Below are 14,700 nucleotides of genomic sequence, written 5' to 3' on the forward strand. Positions count from 1 at the left end.
GATTGCCGGGCGGTGGTGGCGCACGCCTTTAATCCCAGCACTCGGGAGGCAGAGCCAGGCGGATCTCTGTGAGTTCGAGGCCAGCCTGGACTACCAAGTGAGTTCCAGGAAAGGCGCAAAGCTACACAGAGAAACCCTGTCTCGAAAAACCAAAAAAAAAAAAAAAAATCAAAAAGAAAAAAAAAGAACTCATGGATCTGCTGGGCCTGGTGGTTCACGCTTTTGTAGCCCAGCACTCAGGAGATAGAGGCAAAAGGATATCTGTTGAGTTCAATGCCAGCTTGGTTTACATAGTGACTTTCAGGCCAGCTAAGACTGTATAGCAAGTTCCTATCTCAAAACAAAACAAAACAAAACAAAACAAAACAAAACAAAAACCCAACAAAACCAAACCAAACAACAAACCCCAAGAATTCAAGAATCTGAATTTTTTTTTTTCCCTTTGATTTTTCGAGACAGGGTTTCTCTGTTGTAGCCCTGGCTGTCCGGGAACTTGTTCTGTAGACCAGGCTGGCCTCAAACTCAAAGATCTGCCTGCCTCTGCCTTCCAAGTGCTGGGATTAAAGGCAATGTGCCACCACCACCTGATGTGAAATTTCTTATTTGTCAAAAGTAAGCAAATGAACTAACCAAAAATGTTTCTTACCAGTTCTACTGACTTGTTCACATGAGAACTGAACCAAACAAAATGGGAATTAAGTGAAAATGAATTCTGAGCAGTTTATTCTCAAGTCATTACAGTGTTCAACCAATTGGACATACAAAGATAGCGGGTGTAACAGTAAACATCAGGAGGCACACTCCTGTTCTGAAAAGAGATACATTATACACACAGAAAAAAATGCAGCAAATATTACGGTATTCAAAGTAAATGTTGACACTTCAGATGTGACATATTTACAGGAAAGTATGTTTTAAAATAATTAAATAATTTCTGTAAGCTTATAAAAGAATTGAGATAAATATTAGGAGACCCTGACAATCACAAGAACATATCCTACACTTTTGAATAAGGGTAATTCTATAAAAAGTCTCAAAATAGAGCTAATATTTTGCTACCATGAAATATATCAAATTAACAATACCAAAATAAGCTAAAATGAACGTGCACTGGGGAGGCTGTACCAAAGGAAACAGCGCCAGGCTCATCAGTACTGCCAAGTGTCTGTACATGGGTTCCTAGGTATGTTCATGAAAAAGGAACTTCCAAAAGAGCCTGGGTAATGAACAGGGCAGCAGAAGGGTGCTAACTGCTTAAAAACCTTGTTGTCCTATGGTTTTCCAATGCAGCTGCAAAAGAGAAAACTACATAGAACTCTAACATATTAGCTTATGAATACAAAAGGTGAGTGGTATGTTCTTGTGCTGGGCAACTTAATAACACATCTTAACCCCTAGGCCCCACATGGTAGCAATTTTCTCGTCCTCCAACAAGTAGTCTTAGAACATAAAAAGGCAAAACACTAACACCCATGACTCAAAAACAGAAGTGTGTGGAACTGTAAATACCATGGAGCAGCAGCCTGGGAAAAGCAAACACTTAAAACTTTGCTGCAAAACAGTACTTGCTCAAACCAGTCTATCACTCAACACCAGAAACTGTGGGTTCCTTAGAGAGGTACTTCTAATTTAGGATATCCCCACAATTAAATGCATACTCAAATTTGTTTTTCAAGACATAAATATTGCACAGGTAGTAGAACACCAACATTCTGGTGTCTCTGACATAAAATGGTATCTTATTTAACATATCAAACTATACTACTGAATTAATTTATTCAAACATTTAAAGCCAATCATGTAGGACTTTGGAGCACAATCCTAAATGAGATGAGAAGACACAGGCACTTGAATATAGGCTATTAATGATGAAAAGGTAGAGGCCACAACAATTTCACGACTAAGGGCAGTTATGACTTCACATATGAACTGTTGTCTTTCACCGATCCAAATTCAGAAATAAGATCTAGTTACAAAAAAAAAAAAAAAAAAAAAAAAAGCTGGATGTGGGTGGTGCACGCCTTTAATCCTGGCACTTAGGAGGCAGAGGGCAGTGGATCTCTGAGAATTTTTGGCCAGCCTGGTCTACAGAGCGAGATCCAGGACAGCAAGGGCAACATAGAAAAACTGTCTTGGGAAAAAAAAAATCAGATCTTCCCAAAATTTATGATCAAATAATTTTTACTGAAATAAAATACTGATAGGTGTAAGTCTTAAGCTGTTTCAAACAAGTGTCTCAGGCTGTGAGACACAGGCCTATAATTTGGGAGGCAGGAGAGGCAGAAAGATCACAAGTTCCAGGACAGCCATGGCTACACAAAGAAACCCTGTCTCAAAAAGAAAAAAGTCCCCACCAAAAAAAAAAAAAATCTTCGCTATAGCTGAGCTCTAATCCTCCACCTTTGCTGCCCCCATTTCAACCCCTACCTGCATTATCAGTCTAGTGGAATCTTTTATGCAAAATTTACCACTCACCTGATATCAAAAATGGCTAGAATTTCTAAATAGTCCATATCACAATATAAATTTTGCAGCACCACAGACATCATGAGTTTAAGAATTTTTGTCTGGCGATGTCCCGTTTGATAATGTTAACTGATATGAACGTGTCAATATTAAATATTTCACAGGGAGTCATATTAGCATTTTTAAATGATCAAAATAATAAGAAATTTTAATGTTTTAAGTTATTTAAAATTTCAAAGTCACTAGAAAAAAAAAATCACACACATTTTTACCACCCAAACATATAAAGCTTCGGACAGTCAGTATGGGCACATCTTTTTTCCTTCCTTTCTTAAAGAAATTACGTTGACTTGGCCACTCCCTAGATTCTTGGTTTGCCAGTTTACAAAGTACACCCAAGAAACAATATAATACACGCACTGAAACCATCCATCCTCTATCATCTTTGGCTAGAAGCCTCATGAAAGGACACTGAGGGATGAGAGGGGCAGGCAGCCCATGTGCTCCCACCTTACACATCACTGACTGGCAGGCTGGCATCATCTAAGTCCACTGGCTCACCATCTTTTCCCTGAGGGCCATTTTTACTTTGAGGTCTAAGCAGAGCTTGTTCAGTCACTTTGGAAGCTGGTTCTCTTGGAGAGACAGTCTGGACCTTGAAGTTCCCTGGCTTGACCTTGGCAAGAGATTCGTAAAATCCTCGCTTCTCCATGGTATAGCTTGAGACCAGAGAGTGGCTGCGAGAGGCTGCGGAATGTGAGGTGGCTGCTGCTGCCCCGGCAGGACGGACAGGGTATTTGGATTCTGAAGGACAGCCGGAATGCTCCTGGAAAGAGGAGTGGTGGTCAGACACAGCTAATCACTGACAACAAAGTTAGTCAGTCACTCAATGTGAGACTTGATTCTCTGAAAAACAAACAACACACACACATACACACACACACACAAAGCAGAAGCATGAGCCATGCAGCATAAATGTGCAAGTTCCTTCCCAAAGCAATGCATTTTAGGGGTGAGTTCAAAGCAATTATAGCCAACAACCAATTCCACTAAGAAACTGATTCTGTCACCAAAAATGAATTTGTCAGCTTATGGCACTTTGAAGGCCTATCTAGCCTAAAATGAAATACGGTGTTCCAACTGCAACTGAATTGTGTTGAAAGAAGAGTCTACCATCATTTAAGACTAATGGGGATTATCCCAAGTATTTAAAAAAATAAAATGACAAAATATAAAAATGAAAGGCTATAGGTTAATCAACAAGAATCAAGACTTTTCAGACATGATTTTATCTAGTAGTCTGACAACTTGTTTTTTGCCTCTCTTAATTTCACTGCAACTAATTGCAGCAGATTTAACTGTTTATTTTGGGTAAGTCACACATTCATATGGTTTAAGATTTTAAAAGTAAGAAAGGGTACAACTGAATCACTTTTAAAACTCTAATGAAGTAAGATCAGTTGGGAATACTGATTTTATTGTACTTCTAGTAACAGATCTGAAGACACTGGGGGTGCTGTGCAGCTCCGGAGTGTGCTCATTTACAACACTAGCTGCTTTGAAAACAGCACCACAATCAGCAAACACTACAGGCTCCCATTACATGGTAAACTTCACCAGAGTTATAAAATGCCATGCAATTCTGGTGACATAGTTTATCCAACGTGGGCGCATGCAGAAATTTGCCTGGATCAGAACAAAGGCACCTTTTAAGTGTTGTATATATATATATAAAAAAAACAAAACTCAAAATGCATAAAATGTGGAAATCAAAACTCTTGCAGCAATTCAGTCAGTTTCTGAAGCTCTGGAAGCTTCCATTAGCATGGTTGCTTTTGTCTTTTCTTACTATACATATTCAGTCTGATGACTACAGTAAAAGAGTTTGCGTTAGTGACGACAACTGCAAAAGGCAGTCAGTTCACTCAACCTTCTGTGATCAGTTGTAAGTAGGAGCGAGTCCAGGCCCTCTACTAAGAAGGCACATTTGCATGAGAGCCCACATACGTGCTGCATTCACCAGCTCTTGATGTATACCTCTGTATACAAGGGTTCGACAGCCTTCTGGCCTGCCGCATCTGGAACACAGTGCAAAGCTAAGATTAGAGTTAACCTATATTGGGAGAAGGAGGAAAAGAGAGAATTCTGCTGATAGTCACAGCTGGACAGTCCGATTTGCCCCCACCATAAAGCACAGAACACAAACACCCTTCTCCAACTTTCCCTCTTCCCAACAGACATTGTTTTTGCAGAGAATCTCATACTTGACGGTTGAAAGTCACATAAAATGCAGGCAGTTACAAAACTTAACACCCATGAAAGAGATTTCTTCAATATTCCTAAAGGAATACCTGTATAATGATAAATGATTAAAGAATGGGAAAAGTGGATTACTATCTACTGATCTGTTATTATCAGCACCATGAGACTACTAAAAGACAGTATTACTACCAGGAAAAATACTGACAGTACAGGATGTCTAGGCAGATACAGAATACATCATAAAGGCTAGGGATGGCACACCAGGACAGCTGGCAACAGTGCTACTTTGAAGATGTAATTTCTCAACAGGGTTTGCATTTTCAGAACGGAGATGAATGACCAAAGTATTCCAAACAAAACTACTTAAGATTCACTTGAACAAGATGAACAAGTGTTTCTCTTGCTGTGTCTGAGCAGATCATTTAGTTGTTCCAATGTTACTATCAAACCACAACAAAGATAATAAGCTTTTCTACCAACCTGATAAAAAATTTAAATAACAATATGAAATAGGAAAAAAATTAATGGGAACACAAAACTGTACTCAAGGCTCTTGTTTGGTCAGTGGTATCCCAACACCATTAAGGAAAAAAATCTTAAATGAAAGTTGGCAAGTCAAGGGGAAACCAAGACTGTGTTTTGCTAGACCCAAAGGTGCCTTGAATGGTCAGGCCAACGCCACATCAAGAGTACCAAACTGTCACACTCAGACCTACTAACAAGAACCTAAGTGCAAGAACAAAGGAAGAAAGGCTCTACTCTTTAGCTGCCCAGCTTGTGCATTAACACAATGTGCACAGAAAGTTATGTACATGTGACACTACAAGGAAGCTCTGAATTAGGGTGAATTATTTTTGCAAGTCCAATTGGTATGAAAGTCAACATGCAAATAATCTCAACAAAGAAAGAAACTGAAGGATTAGGGAAGAGGAAGAAAACAACTCCAAAGGATGCAGAGTTTCCCCAAGAAGGAGAAAACCTACAGAAGATGCTGATCTGCCAGGTCCCCGCTGTGCTACAATGGCGCCAGAGACTGCTTTAATCCAACTGTGCATCTCTTCCGGGCTATCAGCCTAAAGGAAATAAAAGGGATATCTCAGTCAAATTTCTCTCAAAATCACCTTCTACTTCCATATACTCCGTACCTTAGTAACTGCAAACACATTCAAAGACAGTAATTTCTAAAAAATAGTTTTCAAAGCATTTTTATTTCTATTATTTATTTTTGTTTGTTTTCTTTTTCGAGACAAGATTTCTCTCTGTAACCTTGGCTGTCCTGAACTCTCACTGTAGACAAGGCTGGCCTTGAACTCAAGAGATCTGCTTGTCATCCACCTGTTTCTGCCTCCCAAGTGCTGGGACTAAAGGTATGAGCCACTATGCCTGGCTTCAAAACACTCTAAAAGATTTATTATTTTTGTGTGTGTGTGTGTGTGTGTGTGTGTGTGTGTGTGTGTGTGTGTGTGTGTATAGAGTGGAGTTCAGTAAACTCATGAGTCATTGGTTCAGCTGTCCCCAGCTACAGAGGTTAAAAGAGGGCATTGGACTCCATTGGAGCTGTAGTTACAGGCAGTTGTGAGCCACCCAGTGCAGATTCTGGGAATAAAACTTGGGTCTTCTGCATGAGCAGCCAGTGCTCTTAATCTCTGAGCCATCTTTCCAACCCCTGAAGGCATTTTTTGTGTGAGTATGTGTTATTGTGTTATGGCACTTACATGTTCAAGGAAAACACTCGGCCATTGAGTCTTTGTTTTAAAATGTGTGTTTTAGTTTTAACACAGTCACACTAAATTGCTCAGGCTGGCTTCACTTCACTCTTTATCAAGGTTGCCCTTGAAATTCCTGCTTCAGCCTTTTGAGCAGTTGTGGTTACAAGCATATGCCACTAAGCCTGGCTCAAAAACACTATTTTCAACCCTGTTTTTTCTGAGCAAGTTACTATGTGGAGACATATGATAGCCACTGCATGCTTTAAAACCAGGCACATAAAACAGTCAATGATGAACGTTTTTAGAAAGGAAATAAGAGGAAGAAACCAAAGAAAGTTCTTATTTTGCTGTCAAATGCTATAGTCTGAACTTCCTACATGCATAACTGAAACTTTAATTTTAATGTATTAATTTTAGAAATAATTTCTTGGGCTGGAGAGATGGCTCAGAGGTTAAGAACACTGGTTGCTCTTCCTAAAGGTCCTGAGTTCAATTCCCAGCATCCACATGGTGGCTCACAACCATCTGTAATGAGATCTGGTGCTCTCTTCTGGCATCCAAGCATACATTCAAGCAAAAGACTGTATACATAATAAATTTATTTATTTAAAGACAAAGAAACAAGGTTTGTCTGTGTAACAGCCCTAGCTATCCTGGAACTAGCTCTGTAGATCAGGCTGGCTTCTAACTCACAGAGATCTGCCTGCTTCTACCTCTTGAGTGCTGGGATTAAAGGCATCACCATCACCACCTGGCTAGAAATAATTTCTAATAGGACATTGAATTAAAGATGCACTAGTAGTCAAATTCAGAGGTAGTCCCTTTCCTTTTTTTTTTTTTTTTTGTTTGTTTGTTTTGTGTTGTTTGTTTTTTTTCAAGACAGGTTTTCTCCATGTTAACAGCTCTGGTTGTACTAGAATTTGCTCTGTAGACCAGGCTGGCCTCGAACTCACAGAAATCCACCTGTCTCTGCCTCTCAAGTGCGTGCACCACCAATGCCTGGCTATAGTTCTCTTTCTTGATAAAGATTGCCAGTGTGAATTTAAATATAAGACCAGAATGCTCAAGGTGGTATAGCCACAGCACAAGACTAAGAAGGTACCAACACATACCTTCTGCTATTTTAGAACCCCTCAGTCCTTGAGAAGTGATCTAAATTAGAATCTAGAATCTACAATTTCCAAAAAGGTAAAATATAGAATGTTTCTGAGCTAATAATGTCTTTTTTTTCTCCTTAAATGATGATACTTTGCTTTACTGTGGCAAAACAATTTTCCCTATTTGTTTCAATATTTAGGCCATGTTTTTTCTATGCACTTTGTAAACTGCACATTGAATTTTATGTTTTTTACCAATTCTTTGTGAATTTCATACAATGTAGTTTGAACATATCCACCCCCCTCTCCTAACTCCTTCCTCTCTGCTCTCCCATCCTTCCCACTCAACTTCGAGATCTATACCCCCTTCTCGACATCAAGTCCAGTGTGTGGTGCGTGGCTAATATTGGAAGTGGGGCCTGCTCTGGTATGTGGTCAGCCTACCAAGGGTCACACAGTGAAGAAAACTAACTCTCCCTCTCCCACAGTCTATCAAATGCCAATAACTTCAAGGAGCATTTTTCAGAAGGCAGAACCTGGAGCAGGCACAGGGCAGAGCAGGAGCACAGTGATCAAAGCCAGTGTGACAAAACAGAAGGACTGTTGATGGCTAATCTGACCTGGAAACATCCTAAAGAAATCAGTCAGGCCAAATTTTAAACACAGATGCTCCCATCATCACACTTTCACAGTAAATTATGAAAACTACGAAAATGAATGTTTAGTCACAAAAGAACAGAACTTGTGGAGCAGCCACACATGGAGTGAGTGTGGTGCAATTCTAAAATGTTTCCAGAGGTGGCTTTTTTTATTTTTTGGAGACAAGATCTTATTACACAGCCCTGGCTGGCCATGGATTCACCAGGATCCACCTGCCTCTGTCTTCTGAATGCCTTTAAACCCAATTAAAGGCATGAGCCACCAGACCCAGCTATTTCCAAAGAACTTTTAATGGAAAAATGACAATATATGAAAACAAACAAGATTTTATACACTTGGTATGACCTTGCTTGCTGTAAGATCAATGCTTGGATGTGGGAATATGTGTATTTTATAAACTATCATTTTAACTTTTCTACAATAAGGAAATCTGCAAACTCTCATTAACAAAACAAATGCTCTTTCTAATAATTTCATTTATATACCTGAGGCTTTCCTTTTTATAAAGTTAACAAACATAATATTAAAGAAAAACACAGAAAGATAATACTTTTGAAGGCACTGCTAAAATATAAGTAAAACAGCACTCCCTTTCTCCTAAATGTGATTCTGATCCATCTCACTAATTCATAACAGAACACTCCCATTTCTGAGCATGTACCCCACCACCAACCTACTACCTGACATCTTTCAATAAGCTGGTAAATTATATTTGTCAAAACTGACAAGCTTTATTTATATTTATTTCACCTCTAAATGTTATTAATTTCTTGTAAGAGAATCTATAATCTCCAAGTAACTGTCTTACCTGCACATAAAAAGTTCGAGACGTCGTTACAATTTCAAACAGGTTGTCCCTCATCATTATGTCACTGTTAGGAAAAACAAACATCCAGTTGTATGTTAATCACAGTTTGATAGTTTCTCTTTTGGCTGGTTACTCAGTGCCAAATATGTGTCAATAAATCAGTGTTAGAGAAAAAACACCAACAAAATCACATTATCTTTTCCCAGTTTTGCATCACAATTCACATGCTTTGCACAGCTCATTTAAAAAAGATACATAAAGCAACTTTAAAGTCCAAGTGTTTACAGTTCTTTCAATTCAGCACGGCACAGCCGATGCAGCTCCTTGTGACAATCTGTTCTGCAGTACTTTGAAATACTAAAAATACCTCAAATTGTTAAATCTCAGAAGTTTCTCATAATTTTTCCTTTACATTAAGGAGCTACTTCTGAAATGTCATTTACAAATGAGCCATTTCCTAATTTTTAGTTTTCAAATAAAATATTGCAATACTTTAAGATTAAAACACAAAACAAAAGTGCAGCATATCTTAACCACAGTTAAAAATCCACACAAGAACAGAGAAACACCTGCTGTAAGCTCATGAACCACAGGAGGCACTGTTCTTCAAACTGTGCATGCCAGCATCAGGCAGTCCCTTACCTTTGCTTACATTCTTGGACTTTATGAACTTCTTTAAGTGGTATTACCCGCAGAGGTTCCTTTTCCTGGCAAAAGAGCAAACAGACACAGGACATTTCATCTCAAGGGCTAGCTCTATCTTACTTGGAGCTCAAGTCAATCTCAGACACAACACCTTCTGAAACTTGCAGCAACAGGACAGCTTGTTTTATGCCCTTATACACACTGCTGTTTCAGTTCCTGATCTCAGTGACAATCACTAAGCAGCAGACGTGGTCTCGGTGGACCAGTAAGTGCTCTACTCCCTCTTTTGGAATGTTACCTTGGCACAGATGGCACCGTGTAGCAGGCCCAGCTATTATAAGCCTGTGCACATGTGTCTAAATACACACTTCGGGAACGTCTGCAGACAAGTTAAAGACATAATGTATCTACACTACTAGGTATTGAATTTAACTTCTAAAATGGATTTTCCATAATTATGGCACAGTTATGAAGCCTGAACCTTGACATCCTTGCAGTATGACCACAATCCAAGGGCCACGTTCTGATCTTAAGTTACCGCATGGTATCCTTCAGGGCAGACTTGCTTTACTGTCCTTTCTCTCCGTCTCCTTTATTTCAGAGTGGTTACTTCTTTGGTCTTCTGTCATCTTGCAGAGCTGTAAAACGTCACCTTACTTCACAGACTGTGTCTCAGTCTGGTCTTTCTGATGTTTATTCATCCTGATGTGTAGGCCACATGCTTCTAGAAGGAAACCACAGCAGCTGACTACTTCTTGGCCATTCCTTCCAGGAGGTGCGCGGTATGGATTTGACCAACTGCTGGTCTATGACTCATATTGGTCACCACTGAGACACTTGGAGCTCCATTTTCCAACATGATCTTCCCACTAGTTTCACCAAATATTGAGGAGTCTTACCTGAAATCATTATTGGCATAGTTGCCTGCCAAATGGTGATTTTTTCCTAACATCATTCACATACATATCAACCTGGAATTTGAAGAAACACTATTTCTTCTCCACGTATTTTCTCTGGAAACAGCGGATCTGTGATCTTGTCACTCAGCCACAGCCTCATGATTGATGAGTACCATCTGTGCAGTGCACATCTGTATTTCCCTAATCCTGAGTGACACTGAAAATTGTTACATACTTCTGAAGACTACTTTAGTTTATTTTTATCGCTCAGAAGTGCTGAGGCCCCAAGGCCTCAGATACACTGGGTATGCATGCTACCACTTAGCTCCACACTCAGCCCAGTTTCTTTCTAAATGAGTTGTTTGGATTTTCTGTTTATTTTCCTACCAGGTATTCCCCTCAATTTTCGGTCTCTCTTTGAACCTTGAGATAGTGACAAATTTACAAAAAGACTTAAGAACACAGTCACTTCAAGCTCAGCTGCTGCTCTAGTCTGCTACCCTAAAGTCTTCATGTTATGGCCATCAAAGCCAGCAAGTGGCCACCATACAATCTTACAGGGGGGGAGTGCTCGCTTGCTATCTCTCTTTTCCTTCAGTACGAAGAGTTCTCACTCCTCCAGAATGAGGAACGTAGAATCCTGCAGATCACAACAGTTACTTTATTTTGTAGATTGTCCCTTGCCTTGGATGTGGCTACTACTGTCACCTGGTGACTAAATATCTTTAACAGGAGCAGCACAGAACTGATGCTGTGTTTTTTCATGATATTCTGTCAGATGGTTAAGTGGTTTCAACATCCTCATCACCAATGGAGTTCACTCAACCTGACTGCCTGATGGAAGTGGTACCTGGCAGGCTTCTTCACTGTCCAGCTGCTCTCTTCTCTCTGTGCTCAGTGTTTGTTTCACAGCTTGGTCTCTCATTCCTATTTAGGCATCTTGTCCCTCACTGTAGTTACATGAACTGGCCACCACTCAATCATTGAGTCCTATCTATATGAGCACATGGATATGTGGAGTCCAGGTTTCTTTCAGGCGGGGAAATGATCATTTTCCCAAGACACAGTATATTTTACACTCACATGCACTCACATGAGGACACAATATTGATGTCTGGTTCCATATTTGTTGAGTTTTATCAAGAACCCATGCTTTTATACCAGGAACCTTGGCTTCTATTATCCTTGATATATTTCCTCATTTTATCAACAACTATGTGTGACCATTCTCATCTCTGTCACTATCCACTTTCTGTGCATGCCTTCCTCTCTGTTCTTCAGGCTGGGAAGGACAGCCTCCTCATCACATGTGGGCTCTGAATGTCTACACCAGGTACAGGTTGCTTCTGCCATTTTACCCATAACAGCTTCCTAAAAGAACTGACACCTAAGACAAATCTTAAAATATCCCTAATAGAGCAGCCATTGCCCATGAGTAACTATAAATTTGAACTACTAAAATGATAAAATTGGCTTTAATTTTAAAATGAGATGAACTCACCTCCTTACCACATTGGTTACATTACCAGCACTCAAAGGCCACATGTAGCCTGACAGAACAATACAGGTGTGGAACATAGCTAGCAGGGCAGAGAGTTCAACTGGACAGTGCTGTTCTGATGCCTGCCCTCAAATACAGCATGGAGTATACAAAAGTCCACATTTTTGTAGAAGAGGCAGAGAATTTCATTAATTTATGCAATATCTACTGTAAGATTCAGACTACCTGACATCTTAAACAGAGCATTACTCAAACAGGGTGGGTGGTGGGGACAACACTCAATCTTTGATTCTGCCCTCAGAACATGACAAAGGTATCTCAAATGAAACAACTTAGAGTTGATCTGAAACAGGAAAAGAAAGGGCTATGAAAAAGCAGGGCCGAGAAGGCAGACGTGCAGAGGGCTGGATGCTGTTACGGGATTCCTTTCACCACCTCTTCCAATGCCCCTCTGACAGAGGTGTACATATGGGGGGTGGCGATAATTTCAGATCCACCGAAATGGAATGCTTCCTTGAAGATATGGTAGTTTTATTTAAAACACATTTAAAAAAAATGTAACTAACCAAATGCATTACAACCAAGTAGACTGAAATACAGATGCCTTCAAAACCAGAACCAGAGTATTTGAAAAACAAAACAGCATACAAGCATACAATCACTACAGTGTAACTTGCTAAGCATTTGAAAGTATATTTACGAAGTAACTGCATACCAGTTCAGATTTGAAGTAGCCTATTGTGTTCTCATCCAATTGAAAGTATCTTCTCTTCCAGTTTTTCATCTACCAGAGAAGACACAGACATAGGCTTCAAAGAATGTCCAATGTTAATCACCCTTTAGTCGTTCCAATAAAAACCCACAATCAGAAATGCCAAGCACGCAGAAACAACACACCCTTCCCAAGGAAAGTGGTAAATGGCATTTCTCCTTAATAACCAGATCTTGAATGATGGTCTCAGTCCTGGGCAGCTCACTCTCAAGAGTTTATGAATGACTCTGGTATTTCAGATTTTTCAAAACTTTATTTTAGTTTTATGTGCATTGGTGTTCTGCTTCTATGTATATATGAAGATGCCAGATCCCCTGGAACTGGAGTTCCAGACAGTTGTGAGCACCATGTGGTTGCTGGGAATTGAACTAAGGATCTCTGGAAGAGCAGCCAGTGCTCTTAACCACTGAGCCATATCTCCAGCCTCTCAGATTTTTTTTAAAGATGTATTTATTTATTTTATATGTATGAGTCCTCTATCTGCATGTATGACTTTATGCCAGAAGAAGGCATCAGATCCCACTATAGATGACATATATATATATATATATATATATCAGTGCTCTTAACCGCTGAGCCATCTCTCCAGCACAGTATTTCAGATTTTGATCTCTAACAATGGAAAGGAAAGAAAAGGTATTCCCTTCCCTTATTGCCAGCCCAGCCCACAAGGTAAAGATCAGCACAGGAAATGTCATTAACCCATCAGGTTTATCTATCTACAATATGCATTTCAAGTATTTCATATATAATAGGTCAGCAATAAATATAAGATAGAACAAACCCATACAGAAAATATTTAATACACTTTCATAGGAATATTTCTGTCAACTTTTTTAGCACCTGAAAGTATCTGTAAATAGTGTTGGAGAGATGGCTCAGTGGTTAACAAAGCTCTTCCAAAAGACCCAGGTTCAATTCTTAGCACCTACACGGCAGCTCTAAGTCCAGTTCCAGGGGGATCCTACGCTACCTTGCTGGCCTCCACTAGCAGTCCACACACAGATGTACACTCAAATAAGCACACATATACATAAAATAAAAATAGATAAAATCTCAAAAAAATTAAGGAAAAAAATCTGTAAATGATTTTTTTTTTTTAGATTTAGGAATAAGGGTTACCTCCTTAAAAGCCTAATTAGCCTACAACTAAGCCTCACAGCCTGGGGGAATTCTGCCTCCACCTATATAGAGACCCTATCTTGAGAAAACTCTGGCCCCATCTTCCTTTCCCTGGAACCAATGATCCAACAGGCAAGAAGAATTTTCCCATGCTAACCTATCAGAAATTGGAGAACAGATTACCAGGAGAGTTTGAAGTATTTCTTTATTCACATTTTTTCCTTTTGTTTTCAAATGTTAAACTTTATCTTCTCTTGAGATTCTCAAGATTTATTTCATACAGAATAAACTTTATAAAAGCTAATAAAAAAACAAACAAATGAAACAAAAAAACATCAGCTGGGTGGTGGTGGCATAGCACACCTTTAATCCCAGCACTCTGGAGGTGGATCTCTGAGTTCAGAGCCAGCAGTCTGGTCTACAGAGTTCCTGGACAGCCAGGGCTACACAGAGAAACTCTGTCTCCAAAAAAACAAAACAAAACAAAACAAAAACAAATCAAAGAAAACAAAAAACCCAAGATTTTGCTATATAGCTCAGGTTAACCTAGAACTTTCTTTCCTTTCCTCCTCAGTCTCCCAAACACTAGATTATAGGTGTGAACCACAGCACCTGGCAGAAAAATATCTGGAGTCTTAGAAATACTGGTAAATGTATTTGTCTTGTAGAAATCTACCATGACGCTCATAATGGGGACAACCTGGACTCACCTGTGGTGCTTGCTGAAGCACCTGGAGCTGTGTCAAAAACTATACCTCT

At 39.5% G+C, this 14,700-nt stretch overlaps 1 protein-coding gene across 5 annotated transcripts in view; it reads right to left on the reverse strand.

Moving 5' to 3' along the window:
- Window positions 1-695: 695 nt before the first annotated feature.
- Plekha1 (pleckstrin homology domain containing A1) overlaps window positions 696-14,700 on the reverse strand; it is a 49,281-nt gene continuing 35,276 nt past the window's right edge. For 2 of the 5 annotated variants that reach the window (XM_059265630.1, XM_059265665.1), the window contains 5 exons: window positions 12,763-12,831; window positions 9,645-9,709; window positions 9,003-9,066; window positions 5,712-5,801; window positions 696-3,292 (listed from right to left, as the gene is read on the reverse strand). In XM_059265630.1, the coding sequence (XP_059121613.1) occupies window positions 2,978-3,292; window positions 5,712-5,801; window positions 9,003-9,066; window positions 9,645-9,709; window positions 12,763-12,831 (603 nt within the window). In that variant the 3' untranslated portion in view covers window positions 696-2,977. Of the gene's footprint in view, window positions 3,293-4,396; window positions 4,545-5,711; window positions 5,802-9,002; window positions 9,067-9,644; window positions 9,710-12,762; window positions 12,832-14,700 lie in introns of all 5 variants that reach the window. The other 3 variants (XM_059265648.1, XM_059265639.1, XM_059265657.1) reach the window with 3 other exon arrangements.

The sequence above is a fragment of the Peromyscus eremicus genome, chromosome 1 (genome assembly GCF_949786415.1).
Source record: "Peromyscus eremicus chromosome 1, PerEre_H2_v1, whole genome shotgun sequence".
Lineage (NCBI taxonomy): Eukaryota > Metazoa > Chordata > Mammalia > Rodentia > Cricetidae > Peromyscus > Peromyscus eremicus.